This window comes from Phaenicophaeus curvirostris, chromosome 7, assembly GCF_032191515.1.
Source record: "Phaenicophaeus curvirostris isolate KB17595 chromosome 7, BPBGC_Pcur_1.0, whole genome shotgun sequence".
Classification (NCBI taxonomy): Eukaryota; Metazoa; Chordata; class Aves; order Cuculiformes; family Cuculidae; genus Phaenicophaeus; species Phaenicophaeus curvirostris.
This window is the reverse complement of record NC_091398.1, coordinates 40,806,117-40,829,282: the sequence shown is the minus strand read 5'-3', so window position 1 is coordinate 40,829,282 and position 23,166 is coordinate 40,806,117. Positions and strand designations below refer to the sequence as shown.

General features: G+C 51.3%; 1 protein-coding gene across 7 annotated transcripts in view; it reads right to left on the bottom strand.

Annotated features, from left to right (window-relative positions):
- Positions 1-246: 246 nt before the first annotated feature.
- The window catches only part of FMNL2 (formin like 2), a 121,988-nt gene continuing 99,068 nt past the window's right edge, over positions 247-23,166 (bottom strand). The window contains exons 11-28 of one of the 7 annotated variants that reach the window (XM_069861668.1): positions 19,876-19,986; positions 18,470-18,619; positions 18,052-18,153; positions 17,324-17,639; positions 16,266-16,469; positions 15,471-15,491; positions 13,109-13,233; positions 12,061-12,263; positions 10,751-10,985; positions 9,996-10,064; positions 9,761-9,841; positions 8,611-8,740; positions 8,167-8,330; positions 7,832-7,933; positions 7,263-7,361; positions 6,821-6,944; positions 3,552-3,598; positions 247-2,182 (exon numbers count right to left, since the gene is read on the bottom strand). In XM_069861668.1, coding sequence (XP_069717769.1) covers positions 2,144-2,182; positions 3,552-3,598; positions 6,821-6,944; positions 7,263-7,361; positions 7,832-7,933; positions 8,167-8,330; positions 8,611-8,740; positions 9,761-9,841; positions 9,996-10,064; positions 10,751-10,985; positions 12,061-12,263; positions 13,109-13,233; positions 15,471-15,491; positions 16,266-16,469; positions 17,324-17,639; positions 18,052-18,153; positions 18,470-18,619; positions 19,876-19,986 — 2,322 coding nt within the window. In that variant the 3' untranslated portion in view covers positions 247-2,143. Of the gene's footprint in view, positions 2,183-2,213; positions 3,599-4,814; positions 4,949-6,820; positions 6,945-7,262; positions 7,362-7,831; positions 7,934-8,166; positions 8,331-8,610; positions 8,741-9,760; positions 9,842-9,995; positions 10,065-10,750; positions 10,986-12,060; positions 12,264-13,108; positions 13,234-15,470; positions 15,492-16,265; positions 16,470-17,323; positions 17,640-18,051; positions 18,154-18,469; positions 18,620-19,875; positions 19,987-23,166 lie in introns of those variants that run through there. The other 6 variants (XM_069861666.1, XM_069861664.1, XM_069861670.1 and 3 more) reach the window with 6 other exon arrangements.

Genomic DNA, 23,166 nt, shown 5'->3' with positions numbered 1-23,166 from the left:
GTGCCCTTTTTCCTCATCCGTGGTGGCCGTTAGCAGGGCCCAAAGAGCCAGAGGGTCCAATTCCTGTTCTCTAGGTTGTGTGATTCTTCAGGACTGGAGGGCAGACTGCCCGCAGGCATTTGAAATAGGGTGAGAGGGTGGGAAAAGCCAACCCCAACATTCCAAACCTGCTCCCCGCTGTCCCCCTCTCCCTCAGCCCCATCCGTGGAACAAATGGAAGCAACAAACCCGCTCCGGGTTCCAGTGTAGTAGTGTAAATAGTTTATTTGATCTTCGGCCAGAACAGACCAGGAAAGTAACATGAACTGCTGTATAAAACACGTCTAACACGGCTGGGAAGCGGGTCTAGCACTAGGAAACCAGTAAAGAGAACGTGCCAGCGCTCTGGGCGAGGTGTATGGTCATTTTATCTTCAATTAAAAATATCTTAGAGCTTAAGAATGTGAGAGGTGGAGTTTTTAGCCGTTACCTAACGCTGTATGAGATTAACTGTCCCCTTCTCTATCGCAGACAGAGGTGGGTGGCACGTTCTCTTTAGGAGGGTGAGCGCACGCGGCTGTAAATGCGAGGAGGGGGCAGGTTTTACAGTAACCGCCCTGGAAATAGGTGAAGCGGAGGTCAATGTGGCAACGTTGAGCCCCAAACTGTCCGTTTTAGTTAAATATAAAACCAAAAACTATAAGTTAAAATAACATTCAGATTGTATAGCACAGGCTGATGCTTTTTCTTTCTTTTTTTAAACACTATTTACAATATTACCCAGAGGCAAAAGCGGGAATCGAAGAGAAGTGTAAAAACCATAAAAAACGGCACCGATTTTGTAGCAAAATATCTGTACATTTAAAAACAGATTCTCATATAACTACACATTATCCAAGGAATCAAACGGGACCTTCACCAGTGGTTCACGTAAGCACAACGTAAAGGAAAAAGGAATTCAGTGGTTAAATACTATACAAGAAATTTTACAATTAACACATGGATGCAGTGAGGCCGGGACAGGTTAAGCTGGAAGCAAAACGGGTCTTGGAAAGCAACAACCTTCTCTCTTCAGTCCTGTTCTTCCCCTCCAAGAAGATCCTGGATCCTGCAGGAACCTGGTGCTGGTCGCTGCTCGGGAGGTGACGGGGCAGCTGGGGGTGCGATGGTGCCAAAGGCTCCAGTCCCTTTTTGAGCTTTAAAAACACAACCTGGACCCCGGGTTGGGGGGGCTTAGGCTGGGCTTCCGTTCGCTGACAGAACATCCTTAGCAGGGAATCCGAACGGGATTGTCCACGGATCTTGGAGCCGGAGCGGGGCCTTCGTCCTACAGAGCAGGGCACGGGACGCTTCTCTGCGCAAGCAAGAACCGCTGCGGTCCCGAGACTGATTACAGATGTTAATAACTTAGTGCTAATTAATAAACACAGCGTTATTCCAGCTGATGAACGTCCCTTCGCACCGTCCCCAACCTGCCCGCGTCCCCCTGCTCCCCGTGCACCACAACCCCACGGGGAGGCCTCGTGTCCGCCTGCCGCGCACCGTGCAGGGAGAAGGTACCGGTCTCTTCTTGGAATTCCATCCATACGACAGAGAGAAAGCCCTTGAAAGTCTCGCTTTTTACAAAACCAACCCAAAAGCCAGTAAGTGCAGCCGAGGCCAAGGCTCGTCCCCCGGCAGCCGGCACAGGGATGCGTTAAGAGCAGAGCACGTCCACGTTTCACCTGGTCACAACCAGCCGGGACGCGGGTCAGGTCCCCACTTTTAGATCATCAAACCAAAGTGAACACCCAAAAACAACACGTATTTTACATTTTGGTTAAAAACACTGAATCCTGTATTGGTGTAAAAAGATACCCAATCAAATCAAGTCCTATTGCTTTGATTAATTTGAGCAGGTACTTAATTTTAGGCACTTGTTAGCTACGGCTGAGTGGAGACGCTGGCGTTCCTATGCAGTTTCTAGGTCTTTGAGCCCTTTCGAAGGTGAATTTTACTGTTCCCGAGGCTGTAAGTGAGCGGCAGAGCACAGAGTTCACACGGACAAGGCATCCCGCAAGCCCCCCTCTCCTGGGTGCCCGCAGGCCTCCAGCTCACATGGTTATCTCAGCACCGTTCGCAGAGCGCAAGTTCTGGTCATCAAAGCGCCGCCTGACGCTCCTCCTCACCGCGTCGGCCCGTCGGTACGGCTGGTTTCGAAGATCTGCGGGGAGGAAACGGCGTTGGTGAGCGCCCACGGCTCCCCACGCGCACACACACACGCACACACACGCGGCCGAGACAAGGAAAAAAGTCCTGCTGGAAGCCAATCAAAGCAGCTTGTGTAGGGACAGGAGAAGGGACTGGAACCCAACGAGAGCGGAAGTGAGCAAATACTGCCGCGCCCTCTTACTACGCACCCAAGCAGCAGGTAATACTGGTGAACGCGCTGGAAGGCTGGTGAGGCTCAATGGGGTTGAGCCAGCAGGTTAGTGTGAACGGCTCCCCACCCACGGGCCGCTCGTGGTCACCAACGTTGGTCAGAAAGGCAACGTCAACTGGAATCGGTTTGCTTGACGTACGTCACGGCCCTTGGTGCAGCTTCTCCAACGCTAGCGTGAGCAGAAGGAGGTTTTGAAAGCGGGATGAAGCTCATGGGAGACGTGCCGGCCAGGGCACAACGGTGGGAGTGTTTGGCAATGCAAGGATGGGTCCTACCATCCCTACGTACCCATTTATCTAAAAGAGGGGGCCGTGAGATACAGCAGCTGAGACGCTGCAGCCGGCTTAAAAAGATGCTGCAGTAGGAGAAGGTAGCGGAGAGGCCACCAACCCTTCCTCCCTCCTCCTCAACGCCCGGTGCCGGCGCTGCTGCCGGGGGGTGAGGAGGAGGGAACACTGAGCATGGGGCGGATGGAAGAGCGGAGCAGGCTGGAGATGGCCATGGTGATGAAAGCCGGTGTTACATGTGCTGTTACATGCGCAGCGATGACAACACGAGCACACTTGGTGCACCTGAAGCCTACTTCAAGTCAAAATATTCCTCTCCTGGAAATCAAATTTGCATGGGATTGGGCAAACCCTCCTTCCAGTTTCCTGGCCGACTTCTAGCTTGGTTTGAATACGACTCCCAACCCTCTCAGCTTTTGGTGCACCCCATCTCTCAGGTCCTGTTCGGTGGCCATAGCAGGACTGAGACCAGAGCAGCAGAACATCCAGGAAGCCACAGGGCTCAAAAAAAACCAGGGACAAGGTTGCTTATCATAGAATGGTTTGTGCTGGAAGGGACATTAAAGCCCATCCAGTTCCAACCCCGGCCATGGGCAGGGACACCTCGCGCTTGACTTGGAAGAGAAAGGGTCAAACTGGAACGAGCGTGAAGATGGTCACCAGCCCATGGTCTAAGGATCCCCTGCCCCACGGAGGGTGAAAACAACCACTTCCAGCCTCATTTTGGCTCTCACCAGTATTACGCTTAGCCACATCTACCAAGAGGCTGCCTGGCATACAGAGAGAGGAGGAAGCTAAGTAAAAAGTGATGCTTGCCAGCTCTGTGTATCCTCCACCACCGGTGTGCTAGAAGAAATCCTTACCCTCGAGTGAACATTTGGAAATTTAGTGATATTATTCTTCTTTAGGGCTAAACAGAAGAAAAAACAAAACAAAACAAAACAAAACACAAAATGATGGTTAAGTTAAAAAAAAAATGGGATGGAAAATGAAGAGCAAGTCAACTCAGCGTTCCAAACTCCCAGGCACAGAGCGAGAGGGGGTGAGGCCGAGGCTCCGAGCGGAGAGGACAGGTTAGACACGGAGAGGACAGGACGGCAGGGCCACCCCCGCCGCTCGCTGACCGAATTCCAAGCTGCTTTGAAGATTGGCTCCAGGAAGATAAGACAGCAATTAACTGGAAAGAGCGAATAACCGCTGAGCTGGTTACGGTTCACAATTTTATTAGAAGCATTCATAGAAATACACACGGCAGAGATGGACACTGTTGTCTGCTTAAGCCGCTGAGCCCTTAAATCAAGACAACAGTGTCGACAGGCATGCGGGGTTAGACACGCCCTTCGTGACACCACAGGATGTAGAACACTCAGTTCCATGTCAAGATTTCCATCGTCACAACTTCCAAGGTTCTGGCACGTTCCCCCAGCCCCTTCCCTCTCCCCCCAGCCCGACCCACGTGGCCCACGGGAGCTGCAACGGCTCCGTGCGCAGTGAAACTTTTGGATTTACCCAGGTAACGTTGGCATGGAACTGAGAAGTGTTAGAGACGGATGCGACCGAGCGAGAAAAGGTTTTATCCCGTATCCCACATGCAGACAAACGTGCAGGTGCTGGTTAAAAAGTCTAAACTCCTCGCAGAGGACGCACATCGCTACAGACAACCCTTCCAAGCCAGAAAGCCAACCCCAGGCAAGCCCCACTTAGTTCACGCAGAGTGGGAGTTGGCCTTGGCGTACAGCCGGTGTCTCACATGCATGGCATCGGCACACAGAGCAAGATCTGTGGGCCACAGGGGACATAGAAAAGCCGAGTGGACGGTCACTCTTTGCATCCGATCTCCTCAGCCTTGTGGGCTGGAGGAAACCTGCACCACGTCTACCGTGACTTCCACCACTCGCTGTTCTATGGTGTTTGTTGTGAGAGACGCCTTGGACGCGCACGGGCGGCCAAAAGCATCCAGTGCAAAGTTGATGGGATGGAACGAAACACGACTGAAACACAAGAACATGCAACAGAGGTGACAAATACAACGGTGGGTGGACGCCGGACATCGCTACACACTCAACATTCACATGGTCCTGGCTGAGATCCATACAAAGGGAGAAGGGTCAAAAATCTACAGCAACCTTTCTTTTGTCTAAGAGCATCAGATGTGAAAGAGGAATAGTTTAGTAATGGAATTCCTCAGTGAGAACAGGTTCGCAGAAGAACCGAGAGCCCCGCTTGGCGGTTCGAGCGGTAAAGGGCACAGTCTTCAGCACTGCATGGGAATAACAGCCAAACAGACAAACAGAGCCGTGAGAAGCGCGTCTATCGCATTAGTACAGTGTTAGTGCTCGGCTACGGACGGTCCTACACCTTCCAACCAGTGCCTGATCACTCTGCAGTTCAGCAGGCTTTGTTCACAAGGCCGTTGTTAAGTCTTTGAGTGAGTATTTCTCATTTCATGCTGCTTTCAGTCATTTTGAGAGAGAGATCATGGGCCGTATTCATAGAATCATAGGTTGAAAGGAACCTCAAAGCTCATCCAGTCCCGGCAGGGACACCTCCCACTGGGCTCCAAGCCCCATCCAGCCTGGCCTTGAACCCCTCCAGGGATGGGGCAGCCACCCCTGCTCTGGGCAGCCTGGGCCAGGGCCTCATCATCCTCATCGTGAAGATTTTCTTCCCAATGTCTCATCTAAATCTGCCCCCTTCCAATTTAAATCCATTCCCCCTTGTCCTATCACTCCATGCCCTTGTAAAAAGTCCCTCACCAGCTTTCCTGGAGCCTCTTTCAGCACTGGAAGCTGCTCTAAGTTTTGCTCAGAGCCTCCTCTTCTCCAGGCTGAAGATCCCCAGCTCTCTCAGCCTGTATTCAAGTGACCTCGCTCCTACCTGATTTTCTGCCTACCCTCATGACTTGCTCCAAGGTATCCCCATAACAGAAAATCCCACAAGACCATAGGAGATGTTTCCTTTGAGTCCCCAGACTGCCTTTTGCGTGGGGATTGGCTGCTGCCACGCAATCTGCTTCTCCCACAGGGCAGGAGAAACACTTCACCATTCAAACAAGCTTCCAGGAGTCCGAAGGTATTGTAGAAGCAGCAACAGATTAGATATTATAGCAACCTTTAAATAAAGGATATTATCTTAGGCAGCTATTAATCAAGGTTAGAAAGTGTGGGGAAAGCTTCAGGTATTTCAGCCCTGGCATTTAGCTGGGAATAGGGAGCAGTATAACAGCTCTCCTGCCCTCCTGCAGGAAAATCAGTGTGAAAGACATTCAGGAGCAGGAGCCAAGGAAATGCTGCCTCAAGAGTTGTCTTTGAGCTCCTGTGTGACGGAACATATTCTGTGAAGCTATCGAAGGATTAAAACTCTGCTCCTTTCACACTGGAGGTGAAGAACATGCAGTAAAATCAAAAGTACTGCAATCAAAGCAGCTGCATGGATTAAAAATGATTCAACTCCCAAGCAAAAGGCAGTTTAAAACGCAGCAAATCTCAGCACCGTGGTCCTGGTTGTCTTTGGTCACACCAGCGGGCTCTGCTCCAGCCCTAGGCTGGGGATCAGCATGGACTCACTGGTGTTGGACTGGATGATCTTAGAGGTCTTTTCCCACCTTAATGATTCTATGACTTTCCCTGCTGAACCAAGCAGCAGGAAAACCAGCAGTTTAGGGTCACAAATCGCTCAGGTCTGACCCAATGATCCGCTGTAACGGCACAATCGTGTGCTGCCATTCCTGTTAGTGCTTTCTAATGAAAACGCAGGCTCTTAATAATGTAAAACACCTGGCATTCAGCCCATTTACAGGGGAAAAAACTGAGTTTTGGCAAAGACCCGCACGGCATGCGCATCGTCAGGGAGCATCGCTGAGCTCAGGCACTGAACCGGCTGCTCTGAAGGTCAGAGAGCGAGGCCCGAGGGCTGCACAGCGGACACAGAAAGGCAGGTTACTGGGGTTTGGTTGTTACGCACTGCTAGCCATCGTCTCTAGATTGGATTCACATCACATAATCGCTTCCCTAAGCTGCGCTCGAGTCACGCTTTTTTAAGTACCCAAAACACTTCCAGTAGCTACCAGGCAGATACACACGGTTAGTGTCTGTGAAAGGGCCTCCGCGATGAGGGAACAAAAGGCTTTTACCTGTGATGATATCCTCAATAGCACCGTCCTTCCCTTCGTACACATGCCTGTTATCCTTGACTTGCCGCCGCCTGAGCTCCGCAATCAGCTCTTGCTGCTGCCGCTTTGTTTTGTGGGAAGGAGACTGGAAGCGAAGCAGAGAGGATTTGGTAAGGACTGACCTCCAGGTCCCAATCTCTCTCAGTCTGGCCTTGTGTGAGAGGTGTTCCAGCCCTCAGATCATCTTTGTGGCCTCCTCTGGACCCTTCACCTTGGAGACTTCAAAGTCTCAGAACTATGCACTCCTATTCTTTCAGGTTCTCTCTCCCCATAAGGAGAGAACTTCCAGATTCTGCATTTCTAGGCAACTCTAAGTTGGGCAACTGAAGTTCTTCTTCCTGAACTACCAGGAAAACCAGACAAATGTGACAGCTCCTGCCTGCAAGCTGGATCTGTTTCATACCTTTTGGTCCTGTTGCTCCATCAAAGCTTCCTGCTCCATAAGTTTTTCCATTAAAGCCTGTTCCTGTTTTTTCCTCAACTCGTTCTCTTCTTCTGCTTGCTATTTATCACAAAAAAAACCCACACAGGTTAGATCTTCGTATTGCCACAGGGAATCTAAATATTACAAATGAGCAACACTAGCACTTGCTACTGTAGGGCTTTCCAAGGAAGCGAGATCAGGTTTAAGAATTTAGCTGCCCCTGAACACGGTCTGGAAAAGCTGGGCTGGGAGAGACCTTCCTAGGTCACACCAACCAGTCCCAAAAAGGGGCTAAAGGTGCGAGCTGCAGAGCCCAGACATTCAATTTGTGAGGGTTCCTCCAGCTGTGTTGTCTTTCAGCCCTGAAAACAACCCTAAGCCAACTCCGTGTGCCGCCCTGGGCTCGTGATGCCGTGCTGGTGAGGGTGGCTCACACCGCAGCAAAGCCAGAGGGAGCCACAGGCTGCTTTGCTGGGAGGCCCGAGCCCCTGCCAGTACCAAATCAAGTTTAGAAGGACAGAAGAGAAGAGGAGGATGCTCTTGTTTACCTTGTAGGCCTTCACAAACCGGACAAACACTGGGAAGAAGACCGAGGGGGGAGTCGTCTTGGGATTCTCCCCGAAGTACTTCACAGCATCATCAAAGGCATCCTGTAAACAGCACAGATTTACTGCACTGCACAGATTTCATGATCAACTCACCATCCATCACTGCCGTGTTCAGTGCAAAGGGAGTGATTTCCCCAGCACGTGAAACCCTTGGTTCAGGCCAGCACATCTAGAGCCGGCACTTGGACTCGGGAACAAGTCCACACCGTCACTGCACCTTCTCCTCCTTTCTGCCGCCCTCACCCTCTCCCCAAACCCCCAAAATAAAGAAATACCTGGGCTATTTTGGCATCATCCTGCAGTTTCTTTAGCTTCCCTTCATTGTTCTGAATGAACTCCTTCAGCATCGTGTTGTGGTCATGCATGGTGTACTCGCGCTTCGTCAGATCCAGCCCTCTCTGCAGCTCCTTCACGTCCAAGAGGACGTTTTCAAGAGACACTAGGAAGTCATAGAATCATGGAATGGTTTGGGCTGGAAGGGACCTCAAAGCCCACCCTCAAAGTAAAACATTTCTGCTTAAGATCTCATGTCAATCTCCCTTCTTTCAGCTCAAAACAGTTTCCCCTTGTCCTATCCCTGCCCTCCCTGGTCAAGAGCACCTGAAGCTGGAACACGTCCCACCAAGAGAGCTCCCAGAGCCCACACGTGCTGTGCTGCCGAGTCTTTACCACGACACGCGTGCCACCACCGCTAGCCAGGAGCAGGAGGACGATGATACCTGCAGCAGCCTTCTCCACATAATGAAGTTCGTTGTAGAAGAGGGATACGTGGTGGTACTTCTCCTTGACCACGTTAGAAATATAATGCAGCAGAGTCTGCTTTCGGTCTGTTGACTTGGTCTCCAGGAGCTGGGGAGAAAAGGGAAAGAGAACGCTGAATGGAGGAGCTGCAGGCTCCGAGCAAAGTGTCCCAACCCATGCTCGCCTTTCCCTGATGTTTCTCTGACATGGGACGGCTGGAAAAGCTCATTGAAGTGTTTAACAGGCAGTTTTCAACCTGTGGTCTGCAGAGTCTGAAAACACATGCCTTCTCCTAAGTGATTCTCCAAAATGATAGAATCATAGTATCATGGAATGGTTTGGGTCAGAAGGTACCTCCAAGTCCCTCCAGTCCCACCCCTGCCATGGGCAGGGACACCTCCCACTGGATCAGGGGCTCCAAGCCCCATCCAGCCTGGCCTTGAACCCCTCCAGGGATGGGGCAGCCACCCCTGCTCTGGGCAGCCTGGGCCAGGGCCTCCCCACCTCACAGCAAAACATTTCTGCCTAAGATCTCATCTCAATCTCCCCTCTTGCAGCTCAAAACCATTCACCTTGACCCATCCCTGCACTCCCTGATCCAGAGCCCCTCCCCATCTTTCCTGGAGCCCCTTTCAGTACTGGAAGCTGCTCTAAGGTCTCCCCGCAGCCTTCTCTTCTCCAGGCTGAACAACCCCAGCTCCCTCAGCCTGGCCTCATAGCAGAGCTGCTCCAGCCCTCGGATCATCTCCATGGCCTCTCCGGACTCACTCCAAAAGATCCTTGTTCTTCTTACACTGGGGACTCCAGAACTGGACCCAGGGCTCCAGGTGGGTCTCTCAGAGCGGAGCAGAGGGGCAGGATCCCCTCCCTCCCTGCTGGTCCCTCTGCTCTGGATGCAGCCCAGGACACGGGTGGTTTCTGGGCCATGAGCGCACGTTGCCGGCTCATGTTGAGCTTCTCACTGACCAAGCAGAACAAGCTTGTTCTGCCTGGCAAGGAGCACCTTCCCAGTGCCATTCCCTGCTTTCCTCAGTTGGAAAGCATCGACCAAGTCCCCGAGCAGCCACTCGCTGCGTATATGAAATGTATTCCCACCCAGCCCCGTCCCTACCTCTCGGGTTTACCTACCAGGTCTAAACTCTGCAGCTTGAATCCATACACAGCTCCTCGTTTGCTGCTGTTCATGTAGTTTCCAAGAGCCAAGATTATCTGCCGAGGTGAAACACAGCATGAACAGCCAGGACAAAAGCACAGGGTTTAGAAACCTCTGGAAGCAGAGCTGGTGTGTCAGCCTCCAGGTACAGTTTCAGGGGATGCACCAGCGAGCGATGGTGCTGCTGAATGTCCCTAAAACCAGACCTACCTCCAGTATTTTCTTAAGCTTTTGGGATGACTTTATTGATACAGACGCAGCTATTATTGCGTGAAGTTGCTGCAGGTAAAACACAGGAAGAGCTGTGGTCAATGTATGTCCAGCCCAAGAGGGAAATTAACACCTAAAAACTCACTTTTGGAAAAAAACTCTTGTTTTTCACCCCTACCACGGGCCCTGGCAAGAAGGTTATCCTGCCCCAACACGCCAGGATTTCAAATAATTCATTTACAGCACAGATCAGCCTCGCTCAGATGTGTTTGGGTCAAAGTGTATTTACATCTCAGTCCTCATGACTGTGGAAGATGCATCAGGCTGAACACACTTCAAAGAGCCCGCAGACCAGCTCTGATAATAATTCTACCTGATGATACAAACAGCTAGGTCTTCATTTAAACTTCTACAAGTTGAAGACAGGATGATGCGGGGCAGTCCAGGGCACAAATGGCCCCTGAGATATCAGAGTCGCTGATATAGGAAAATATAGCTATGCAACCACATCTTAATTTGTGTAATTAATTGTTTCTTGTTCTGTGAGAGCTGATAATCACTCTACAATGCTCAAACCACCTCACTGTGTTAGAAAATGAGCACCGCCCAGTGCACACCTTTGCATCATCACGATGCTCCCCGCAAGCCGGCCCGTGCCGCAGGGCGCAGCTCCCACGGGGAGCCCCAACCCCTGGAAAGTCCTCATCCCTGCCAGCACATCATCCCCACGTCCCCAGGAATCGCCACTCGCTCACCGGGGTCAGCATCTGGATGCTCTCTGCAAAGTTGCCGATGAAGGCCATGATGGTCATCTTCTGCATCAGCCTCTCGATCTTGCTGAACTGCATCATGAACCGGTCTTCGTCCGACAGGTTCTCGATGGGTTTCCTCTCCCGCTCGTAGAGCCGCAGGACCTTCACCTCGTTCTCGGTGGGCAGGAACCGCATCAGGCATTCAACAAAATCCACCGGCAACGTTTTTAGGTCAAACCTGTGGGATAACAAGCCAGAAGAAGTGGCATTTCAACCAGGGTCTACATAAAATCAAAGGGAGTGTTGTTCTCTTCTCCCAGGTAATAAGTGATACAACGGGAGGAAATGGCCTAAAGCAGCACCAGGGCAGGTTCAGATCAAACATCAGGAAAAACATTTTCACCCAAAGGGTTCTTGGGCCCTGGCAGAGGCTGCTCTGGGAGGTGGTGAAGTCCCCATTCCTGGAGGGGTTTAAAAGCCAGGTGGACTAAACTGGAGCAAACTGGAACAGCTGCCTCTTCCTGACGGTTTGCTTTTGAGTGCTTGGAGTAGCAGCAAGTCCTGTGCTTGAGACTGAGGGGCAGCACACGGTGCCATGCTGCGGGTATACAGGAATTAGTGACTTTCATGAAAGAAATCTTGATTTGGGAAGTCTAAATAGTGATAAAGTGACATAAAACTGAAATTCTAGTTCAAGAGAACCTGATTTCTGGGAATTCAGAATGGTTCCATCCTTACTCCTGGATTTTTTCCAGTTGCAAAACCAAAGAATCATAGAATAGTTTGGGTTGGAAGGGACCTTCAAGCCCATCCAGTTCCAACCCCCCTGTCATGGGCAGGGACACCTCCCACTGGATCAGGGGCTCCAAGCCCCATCCAACCTGGCCTTGAACCCCTCCAGGGATGGGGCAGCCACAACTTCCTCAGGCAACCTGTTCCACTGTCTCACTGCTCTCATGGTGAAGAAATAACTCCTCATGTCCAGCCTAACTCTGCCCCTCTCCAGTTTCTCCCCTGTCCTATCACCACAAGCCTTTGTAAACAGCACCCCCCCAGCTTTCTTGTAGCCCCTTCAGGTACCAGAAGGTCTCTATAAGGTCTCCTTGGAGCCTTCTCTTCTCCAGGCTGAACAATCCCAACTCTCTCAGACTGTCCTCCTATGGGAGCTGCTCCAGCCCTCTCATCATCTTTGTAGCCTCCCCTGGACCTGTTCCAACAGCTCCATCTCCTTCTGCATCAACTGCCAGTTCCAAACCGCTCCACTCACCAAAAATCTTAACCATGATTTCTTTGTTGACAAGTGTTCTACTTACACGTGAATCGCTTTGCAGATTTCATCCGCCGTCTTCCCAGCTTTTCTTAAAGTGATGGCAAGATTTTTAGCTCTGTTGGCATCCAGTAACGTGACTTTGTTTGACCCCTTCTGAGTTATCTTTTGCTTGCTTGAAGTGAGATCAATGGCTGGCCCTTGGGCTTTTGTTTTGAATATTTCTTCAAATTCATCCACATTTAAATCCTAAAAAGGAAAGAAAATCATTTATCCCTTCTGCAGCGAACGCTGAAACCTGCGTTGCCTGATGTTGTGCCAGAGCTGCAGTACAAACCCCACAAAGCTGTGAGTGCAGTAGAGCTCTTGGATCAGGGCCTGCAGGAGGTAACAAACACGTGCTCCCGAGTCCATGATCAGGAAATCCAGCCTCCACCTTCAACAGCCCCAAACACCCTCACAATTTCAGGAAAATATCCTTGTTAGCTCAGCTCTGCTCTGGGCTGCTCTCAGCTTCCCTCCCCAGCACGGATCCCCCTACCCAAGCCCAACTCTGACAGATGCAAGTGGCAGTTTTAGGCTGGGAAAAATGCATCTTCCTCACCTTGGTTCACAGAATCAGGGAATCATTAAGGTTGGAAAAGCCCTCTAAGCTCATCCAGTCCAACCCCACCGTGCCTGCTAAATCATGTCCAAAGTGCCACAGCCACACGGATTTTGAACCCCTCCAGGGACAGGGACTCCATCTCTGCCCTGGGCAGCCTCTGCCAGGGCTTCACCACTCTGTCAGTCAAGACGTTTTTCCTAAAATCCAATCTAACCCTCCCTGGTGCAACCTGAGGCCATTCCCTCTCATCCACTGGGAGGAGACAGAGACACCTCCCACTGCATCAAGTTGCTCCAAGCCCCATCCAACCTGGCCCTGAACACCTCCAGAGACAGAGCATCCATGACTCCATTCCCACACCTCATCACCCTCACACCTTCCCTCCTGGGTCCCAGGAGCCACTGGATGAGCCAATTGCCAAAACAACTGCTGCAGAGACCAATATCCACTTGGTTTACGCACAGAAGGCAGCGAGCAGCACGCATACCTCCAGGATCCTTTCGTCATCGATTTCGTTGAAGACTGTCCCATTGATCTGGTTGGGTTTGAGGGCGACCCAGTTGAACACCGGCATGCGGAACTTGGTCTTGATCGGCTTCTTGATTTTCACAGCTAAAGACACGAGAGGAGAGGAAATGTCAAGCACGGCAGTGAAATGAGAAGCACCCCACATGCCCAGACTGTCGCCTTTAGACTCGGCATTTTAGCACTGGAGGAAGAACCGGCCAGAACTAAATTATCACCCTGGACAGACCTCGCTGTCTCGACAAGCGGAGGCTCTCACCCAGCCCCTCGGCTGCTTCAGGCCCAGCCTCTGCAGGACTGGACTGAACGCCAGGGGCTGTGAAAACTTCACTAAAGGAAACATGTCATTACTTTACGACCGCCTGTTGTCTGGAGCGATTTAAAAGCCCAGGCTATTTTTAAACTCTATGGAAAACAGAGAGAGTGGTTGAATTTAACCCTGTCCTGGTGGCAGTAGAGCCCACCCCGGTGTGAGCTGAGGCACAGCTGCGTCTGTGATGCGGGTCACAAAAAGCAATATTGAATAGGTGACAAGAAGGTCTAAAATGCCCCTTTCCCAAGGTTTCCCAAGGTTTGGGTTGGAAGAGACCTCAAAGCCCACTCAGTCCCACCCCTGCCAGGGGCAGGGACACCTCCCACTGGATCAGGGGCTCCAAGCCCCATCCAGCCTGGCCTTGAACCCCTCCAGGGATGGGGCAGCCACCCCTGCTCTGGGCAACCTGGGCCAGGGCCTCCCCACCCTCATCAGGAAGAATTTCTTCCTAATGTCTAATCTAAATCTTTCCCCTTCCAATTTAAAGCCACTCCTCCTTGTCCTGTCACTCCAGGCTCTCGTTAAAAGCCCCTCCTCAGCTCTCTGGAGCCACTTTCAGCACTGGAAGCTGCTCTAAGTCTTAAAGTCTTAAATGAAGCCTTGACTGCTCCCATTAATCTGTGCTCAGAGTACAGACAGCAGTGCTGGAGCAAGGAAAAGAACATGTTTCTGTATCTATTCCTAACAGGTCTGGATGCTACATGAATCATTTCTGTAATTCAGTTCTCATTTCTTTGTACCTTGATGTAAACACAAAGGTGTTGCTACAAAATCAAGATGTTCATTAAAAGTGATCTGTCACCATTTTGTTCCCAAATTACTTAGAAAACAAGCTGTTTCTTTCCAAGCTGCCCACATGAAACAGAAGCCCTGGTGATTCCTGTGCTGGGACAAGGAGCCCTTGGCAGCGGCCGGTGGCCGAGAGGCAAAGAGGAGAAGAAGACGGCTGGTTCCCAGGTTGCAAAGCAATTGAGCAAGCAATTATTTCGTGTCCCCTAACAATTCTGTGTGTGTGTGTGGTTTTGCCAGGACAGAGACAGCCTCTTTCAGTGGATCCTGCTGTGCACTGGAGCTGGGTGAAGGCTGAAAATATTTTCCTTGCTTTGCCATCCCACCTCTAAACCAAGAAGCGAGTTGTGTGTCCACGTCCCTTTCACTTCTGTGCTTATTTTGCAGGGACATCACAAAGAATAAATTACTGGCAAGAGAATTTCCTTGAAACAAAGCACAGGGAACACACAGAGCATTCAGCTGTGTATTTGGAGGATGATATTTATCCAGCTGGAAGACACGGGCACACATGATCAACGTCCGCTCATCTAAACTAAACAGGTTTTTATTCTTTGCTTAATTAATGTGGTTACTTCAAAATTATTCCTAAAAGAAGAGAAAGAAACAGCTTTTTTTGCCTAAATACTTAGGAAAAAGAATCATTTTCCACTTGAAGGGAGTTGGGCCTCATGGGTCCCTTCCAATTCGAGATATTCTATGAATTCTGCATACATTCAAACAGATTATTAACTGCTCCGGGGTTGTTTCAGGACAGGGAAGGAAGTTAACTGCCTCATGGGATGGTTCCTGGTGTAGATGATAATCAAAAACTCTTAAAATTTGCCTTCCTCCTTTGTTTCAGAGCCCTGGCAAGGCGGTGTCCCCAGGAGCGGTGCCGCTGAGGTTACTCCCAGCCAGCGAAATCACCTGGAATTGCTGAGAAAAGCCTCTCCTCGGCGCGACAGCGCTGGGAGCTCAAGGATGGCTCCAAAGAAACCACACATCTTAATTACTCACTGAAGTGCTTTGCTGAATCAGGGCCTCCCAAGTGCCAAATCTGGGTGGCTGACACCATCCTCACAGCTACCGTGTGCACTCCAGCTCTGGCTGAGAGCGGCAAAGCCCCTGTGCCAACCTCCCCCTCCCCATCACCCACCCAGGTCACCACACACACACACACGGGCACAGCACAGAGGGAAAGGTGGGGAGGGAGGTCAATACTTAGCAGAGAGCAACCTACAGAAGAGCTTGATTGGCCCATCTTAGCAGGAAGCAGAAAGAATAGAGAAAAAAGTGTTAGTAATGGTCAGAAAAGCAAAGTTTCTCATTTCACTGACTCCCGTGTAACCCAGAAGGGCCTTGCCCTGAGAACGGATCAGCCCGGAATCTCTGCGCAGCTTCTGCTTTCTGGTTTCTGCAATACACCCTGGGACCCTCCTAGTTCCACGATGCTTTTCGCTTTCAGAAGAAACTTTAAAGGCTGGAATACTTAATCCGTTTGTAAAAAACAAGCTATTAATCAGAGCTCCTTGGTGTCTTTCTGGACTCATCTCATGCTCTTGAGATCTTCTGGGGGGAGCAGTGCGATACCCATTGGCACTTACTCGCTTGGCGAACATCAGAGAGCACATAAAACCATGATTAAAGAGAGTCAGTAATTTTTCTCCCTTCCAAAAACTTACAAAAAGCTGGCCATTTTTTTGCACAGACATTTCTTCATCCGTTTCTCAGAAGAAATCCAAACCATGAAGCTTTGTCTTTCTTTCAAAGCCATATTTTGTTCACTTAAAGCCAAATATGATGATGTTTGAAAAGTATTTCTGGCAATGGCTTTGGTTTCACTAAAGAAGCCATCGCTTCCTGAGCGAGCCAAGAGCGTGCGGTGGATAAATGCTCTTTGCTTTGATAAACCCCTCTAAATACAACACCACTAAGAGATAAGGGGGGGCTATCTCCTCCTCCTCCAGAAGATGCGCCCTGACCCTGCCTTCGCTTACTTTGCCAGCAGCACCAGGAAGCCCTGCGGGAGGTTTACCTGCAAGCCCTGAGTTGAACACGACGGTGGGAGAAGCCGTCCCAGGCAGGGGAGGTGCCGATGGTGGCGGTGGAGGAGGCAGCGGAGCCGCAGGTGCCGTCTCCAGAGCCGGACCGGGGAGAGGAGGCGGCGGCGGTGGGGGTGGAGGTGGTGGTGGAGGTGGTGGGGGAGGTGGCATCGGCACCGACACGGGACCATTTTGGACTGCAAAATGAAGGACAAACACGGTATTGCCATGAAAAACTGGAACAGCACAAGAACCTGCAGAAAAAGACACAACATCCATTTGTGCCCCACTATAATGCTTCCTCTACACCTTCGTACCGCCCCAAGAATTTGATGGACCCATCACTTCAGCGTGTTAACATGGGAGGGAACTGCTTCAAGGAGAGAAACCAGGAGGATCTTCTGCCAACTGAAGGGCTCAGAAATGGATCAGACAAACACAGGAGCTACCCAGAGAGGGAGTGTGCAAACACGGCTTGGGGACCTCAGCGTCCTCAGCTGCTGCAGGGGGCTTAAACCTGCAGGGTCATCACAATTCAGGCTCTGGAGCACAGATCATATCAGGACCAGCTGAAGGACCCGGGGCTCCTTAGTCTGGAGAAGAGGAGGCTGAGGGGAGACCTCATTGCTCTCTGCAGCTCCATGAAAGAAAGTTGTGGTGAGGCTGGTGCTGGGCTCTGCTCCCAAGTAACAAGGAATGGCCTCAAGCTGCACCAGGGGAGGGTTATATTGGATATTAGGGAAAATGTCTTTAGTGACAGAGTGGTGAAGCCCTGGCAGAGGCTGCCCAGGGCAGTGGTGGAGCCTCCATCCCTGGACGGGTTCAGAAAATATGTAGACATGGCATTTTGGGACACGATTTAGCAGGCACGGTGAGGTTGGGCTGACGGATGGACTGGATGAGCTTAGAGGCCTTTTCCACATTTAATGATTGTATGACTCTAACTGAAGGTGGTTTTACCAACGTATGGCTGCTGCGACCACCCCCAGCACAACAAACTGCACCTCCAGCTCCTGGCCACCCCACCTCTTGGGGACAAAATGCTTCTTACCTGCCTCAGATGCCGCTGCTAAGGCGGGTAATGGAGGTGGAGGTGGTGGCAATGGTACCGAAGATTCAGCTCCAGCGACCGATGCGACACCGGTGCCACTCACAGCTTCTGACCCTGCCGGCACCATTCCAGACGCCAGAGCAACAGGAAGAATAGAGATGTCACCATCACCTTTCTTCTGGATCTTGATGGTTCCCTGCTTCTCCAGTTCATGGATCTTTTTCTCCAGTGTTGACTGTCGCTGGATGGCTTCTTCTTTTTCTTTCACCATTTTTCTCAAGGTGTGAACCTGGGTATTGGCGTCTTTGTAGATTTCCTGAGTGCCACACAAAGGAGAGCTTTGCATTGGTATTCACAGAACAACAATTCCAGAAACAGAACAGCCTGAAGGACTCCAGGGCCACCTCCAATGTCCCACCATAGCCAACGACATGGGCGAAACTCCAAACACAGACACTACAGACCTGAGCAAGAAGGTGTACCCGTTTCATCCACTGACTTGCTGGCATGTTCAAAGAGTTTTATGTCCACCTTTGAGTGCACACACTAGTAATTCTACTTGAGTTCTGACCTAGGTTCAGAATGAGCAAGCCAGCAGAAAACTCAATGAGGGTGCTAAAAGATGCCACTCAGCCCAATAAAAGTGTTGTTACCTCCCAAATCCAAACCCACAGGAGGTTGCTCCCCTGAAGCGTGGCATCCAGCCAGAGCTCTCCCATCATGCTTACCCGAATCACATCCAGTTCTTTGTTTCTTTGCATAAGTTGTTTTTCCAGTTCCACAATCTTTGCCATGGCTTCGTTCTCCGTATCTTGAAGTTTTTCTGATAACTATCATTCAAGAGAGAAATAGATTATAAAAGTCGATAGAAGTGGTTTTCTCAACCAAAATGTCAGGAATACTTGACGGAGAATCATGGAATGGAATGGTTTGGGTTGGAAGGGACCTCAAAGCCCAACCAGTTCCAACCTCTGCCATGGGCAGGGACACCTCCCACTGGATCAGGGGCTCCAAGCCCCGAACACCTCCAGGGATGGGAACTTCATAGCCCCAGTTCCAGCTCCCAGCATGGGCAGCGGCAAAGCCCATGTGCAGAGTGGGCTCCGAGCTACTACACAGACAAAGGTGAGAAAGTCTGGTACTAACATGGGAAATGTTTTCTTCCAGTTCTTCAACTCTTTCCAGGGCTGCATTCTTGGTTTCAGCGTCCTCCAGTAAAGCTCCCACATCAAAGACATTATCCAGGTAAGCCTGGATCTGCACCTGCAGTTTGTCACTCTCCGTGTGTTTCAGTTTCTGCAAATCCAAGAGGACACGGTGTCATTCAAACACTTTGTCTTTTAGCATTAGCTGGGGTCGTTAAGCGATAAGCAGCCATTTTTGAACACCAAACATCCAGAGCTTCCAAACAAAGCTAAGCAGCATCTTGTCTCCTGTTACTACAGAGGATACAACTGCTTTCCTCTGTGCTTGCTGCTTGACTATGGCAAGCTCCGAACCCAGCCCTGGGAACGTACAAAGCTAGTAGGGCCGACGCGGCTGCTGCTGTGGTGGCCACCAGCTCAGGAGGTGGAAGAGGTGAACCCATCACTCGTGTTTGGGTTCAAAGCAGCCGCATGGCCCAGAGCAAATCCTCTGATTGCCCTTGCCAACCCTGAGCTGGGTTTGCTGTGCTTTATCTCCAAAGAGAACATCAGAGCATGCTTTGAACTGCTCGGCCCGTTCCCAGTGGACTGTGGGGTTTTGCGCCACCCCAGGACCCCAAACAGACCTGTGTTCGGTGTTGCCATGCATAAATACTTGAAGATGGCAAAAAAAACTCCTCCTGGTTCCTGCTGAGCAAAGTCAGCAGGGAAAAATCCATCCCTCGTCAACGCATGCACTAATTTCATGTGGGCACTCCCAAGAGCAGCGAAAGGGAGAGAGAGGAAACTACGATAGGGTAAATATAAAAACAGCCTTCTACTGAAAGAGATCATGTCTCACAGGATGCCAGAAGATGCCTGGTTGTCAGGAGAAGCCTTAGAGGAGGATGTTCTCATTCGGAGATGGAGGGAGCCCTGGTGGTACCTGAGCTGAAGCCAACATGAAGATGGGATGGGATGGGATGGGATGGGATGGGATGGGATGGGATGGGATGGGATGGGATGGGATGGGATGGGATGGGATGGGATGGGATGGGATGGGAGGATGCCATCCATCCCATGGTGCTGGATGGCAGGGATGTGGCACAAGCAAGGACAACTGCGGTTCATCCTCCCTTTGTTATAAGGGGAAGATACAAATTTAGCTCCCAGGCTGTAATTGTAGCTCATTGCAGATGAGTCCTCTGAGCAGCGGTGGCTCCAGGCCACAGCCTCCAGCCACTGACCAAGGTGCTGTGTTCCTAGCAAAGACTAAGAACAACCCTGCTCTGCCCTCCCGAAAGCTCTGGGCTGGTTTAAGGAGGTTTAAAGCGGTGGCAGCACTGGGGGACGTGGCGTGGACCCTCCACCGCCACAGGACCCTCACCTCACACACTGCTCAGCCCCACGCCACGAGGCGATACTCACGTCCAGGTACTCATCCAGGCCGAGCTTCGTGAACTCGTACTGCAGGTGGACTCTGAAGTTCATGTCCTCCACCGAGTGGACGACGATGTTGATGAACTGCATGCAGGCCACCTGCAAGGAGAACCACGGCACGTGAGAGGAGGTGATGGCGGGGCCCAGGCTGCCCTTCGGAACCCCTGGCCCAGGGTCAGAGCGGGCTCTCCTGGGGCCCCACGGGTCCAATGCAGCCACTGACCACATTTCCTTGAGGTTACTACAAGGGGAAACTGTGATCCACAGCTTTTTTTTTTTCCAAGCTGGACTCGGGCTTATGGGGCGTTTGTCTGCTGTGATAAAGGCAAACGCGTGTTCCAGAAATTAAGTCATGTCTGCAGAGTCCACCTTTACTGCATGCTGGTGAAAGCTTTCCATCCCACAGCCAGACACCGTACAAGCACACAAGCTCTTAAGAAAACAGCCCCGTTTCTGAAATGGCCTGTAAAAGTGAGATTAATTTGCGACTGGAACCCCCAGCCCTTCACAAAAGGCGCTTTGTAGTTTGCAGAAAGCAAGTTTCCAACGCTGTGGTTTGGTAACCGAGCAAGGGACCAGATTAGAGGAGTCGCCATCCAAACCCGTCCAAGGGAAGGAAAGGAAATGGCTCTTGAGCGAAGTAGGTTGTGAGCAGAAGGAGCAGAAGGGGAAACTCCTGCAGAGCGGCAGGAACCAGGCCACAAACCCCCAGAGCTTTGCTCTTTACTGGCCAAATCCTGCTCTGCACAAGTACCCCCAGCGCCCTTTCAGCTCGAGAAGATCATGTCTGTCACCCCCTGACCTGCTTTAAGAGAGGGTTTGCCTACTCCTCACTGGGTTCGTCAAAGGCAAAACCCCACCCCACTAGCAGACACTGCAATACCAGCTTCTCAGGGTCTACTGAGATACCTCCCAGAGCAAACCTGAGAAGATAAGATCAAAGCAACCTGATTTTACCTGTAGGACAAGCTCCCTATGTGTCTGGGCCATTGTGTGAGAAGAGAGGATGGAAGCCCCCTCTCTGGATCACCGGGTTGCTACAGCAAACGGGCCAGTTCTCTGTTGTAGGGCCCAGAAGATGAACTCATGAGCTGCACAGCGGCCTTCAGGCCTGGCCAGGATGCCCCAAGCTGCTCCTTCCAGCCAGAGCTCCCAGCAGCTGCTGAGATGCAAGAAAACCTTCCCTGGCTGAAAAGCCCAGCACTGCCCAGCTTGGGAGGAACTGGGACCACAGGGACACAACAAAAGTTACCCCAAAACCTTTCAGCTCCATCTTCCCATACAGACCTCAAAGAGCTTTAACCACTCTGTTTTCAAAATGACTTTAACCTTAGATGATGCAAAGTCATGAGACTGAAAGCAGGGATAAACTCAAGGAAGAGAAGAAAGAAAATGATCAAAATCCCATCCAGGAGGTCCTGTGATGCTTCACCCCCACTTCTCAGTGCGCACCCATCTCTTACACAAAACACCCAACCATGCAGATGGAAACTTAACTTCAGGTTTCGAGTCCTTGCAGGACTCTTTCCAGTTCCTGTAGTGAATCCTGGTTCCTCCTAGTGCTGGTACCGGCCATGACCAGCTGAACCCCTGCTGTCACATCACCCCGAGCCAAATTCCCCTGTTTCAAAAGTGCTTTTGTTGTACTTTCCCTGGCTTTTGAAATGTTAGGGCCAAATCCTCATTTCCTTTCTCATATCCTTACATACACAACTAAGGAATTTATCAAGGCAAAGAAAACCAACCTAAGAAAGTTGCTTTTAAAATGAACCAAGTCACTGTCAACAACAGGAACCTGCTCTAAAATACTTCTGCCTTTTTGTTGCTCTTTATTCCCTGTCGATCCATGCGATTAACCACAGTCCCTTCCAGCTCCAGCTTCCCAGACTGTGCTCGCCTCCTCCAGTTAGGGCAGAGGGAAAGCCAGATCCCACTAGAGCAGCTCTTTGTTTCCGTCTGTCCTGCACACCCTGGTGCGACCCCGCAGGGCCGGTGCAGCAGTGGGCTGGCAGGCAGGGCCCACGGTGCTCCCAACTCGCTCTGAAACGTGCTCATCGCTCACATCAGCGTGCGGAGCTCGTCACGGCCAAACAGTGACAAGAACAAGTGGATCTGCCAAACCGTTTGTCACGGGCTCCCCCCTTCCAGATTCAGGCTGCCGCACAGTCAAGCCCTGGGTCGCTGGAAGCAGCTCAAAGATGCAGATTGTATTAGAACCACAGAAGCAGCAAATGGCTTGGGTTGAAAAGGACCTTAACAGGTCATCCAGTGCCACCCCTGCCATGGGCAGGGACACCTCCCGCTGGATCAGGGGCTCCAAGCCCCATCCAACCTGGCCTTGAACCCCTCCAGGGATGGGGAAGCCACCCCTGCTCTGGGCAACCTGGGTCAGGGCCTCCCCACCCTCACAGCAAAACATTTCTCCCCAAGATCTCAACCAAAACTGCTCTTTTTCAGCTTAAAACAGTCCCCCCTTGTCTTGCCCCAGCCCTCCCTGATCCAGAGCCCCTCCCCAGCTTTCCTGGAGCCCCTTTCAGTACCGGAAGCTGCTCGAAGGTCTCCCTGGAGCCAGAGTGTTCAAAGCCTTTAGGAAACACCACACTGGGTGCTTTAACACCTCATCCCAGGCAGAAAGAGGTCTTGAACACAAAGCTCAGCACTAAAACAGTATAAAGTGCCACAGATGCTTAACAGAGGCCTCATCAGTGTGACCAGGTAGGAAGCGCTCCTGCTCTGCTCTCACCTCCAAACAGGATCACGTTGGATCTGAGGCACGGAGCACAACCGGGAGCCTGCACTGAACACTCAGCATTTGTTTTCCAGTTAAAAACAGGACTTGAATTTAACTTCTGAACGCTCGCTTGCCACAGACTTCAAAGACACTGGTACAGAAGTGGGTTTGGTGTCGGACACGTAAGCAGCCACCTCCTCCTTGCTGCCACAGCCCCTGCCTCTCCTGTGCTGCCAACATGCACGCTGGTGCCCAGGGGTGCCAGCCAGAGCCTCCTCCCTTGCCGCTCTCTCGTGTGCTCCAGAGGAAGTGGATTTGGTGAATGATCATGCAGATGCACACTGAGGAACCAAAAGTGGTGCAAGCTACTGCTATATTTATCAGCAGACAGGGACAGGCGGCAGCTGCAGGCAGGCTCTCCCACGCTTCCCTGTCTGTGACTCCGAGGCTGCTGGCACACGGACAGAAAACACGTCTCGATGTTGCAGAAGCTGCTGCTTCCCCGCAGCACAAGAGCACACGCAACCCAAAGGCCTCTTTCCTCTTAC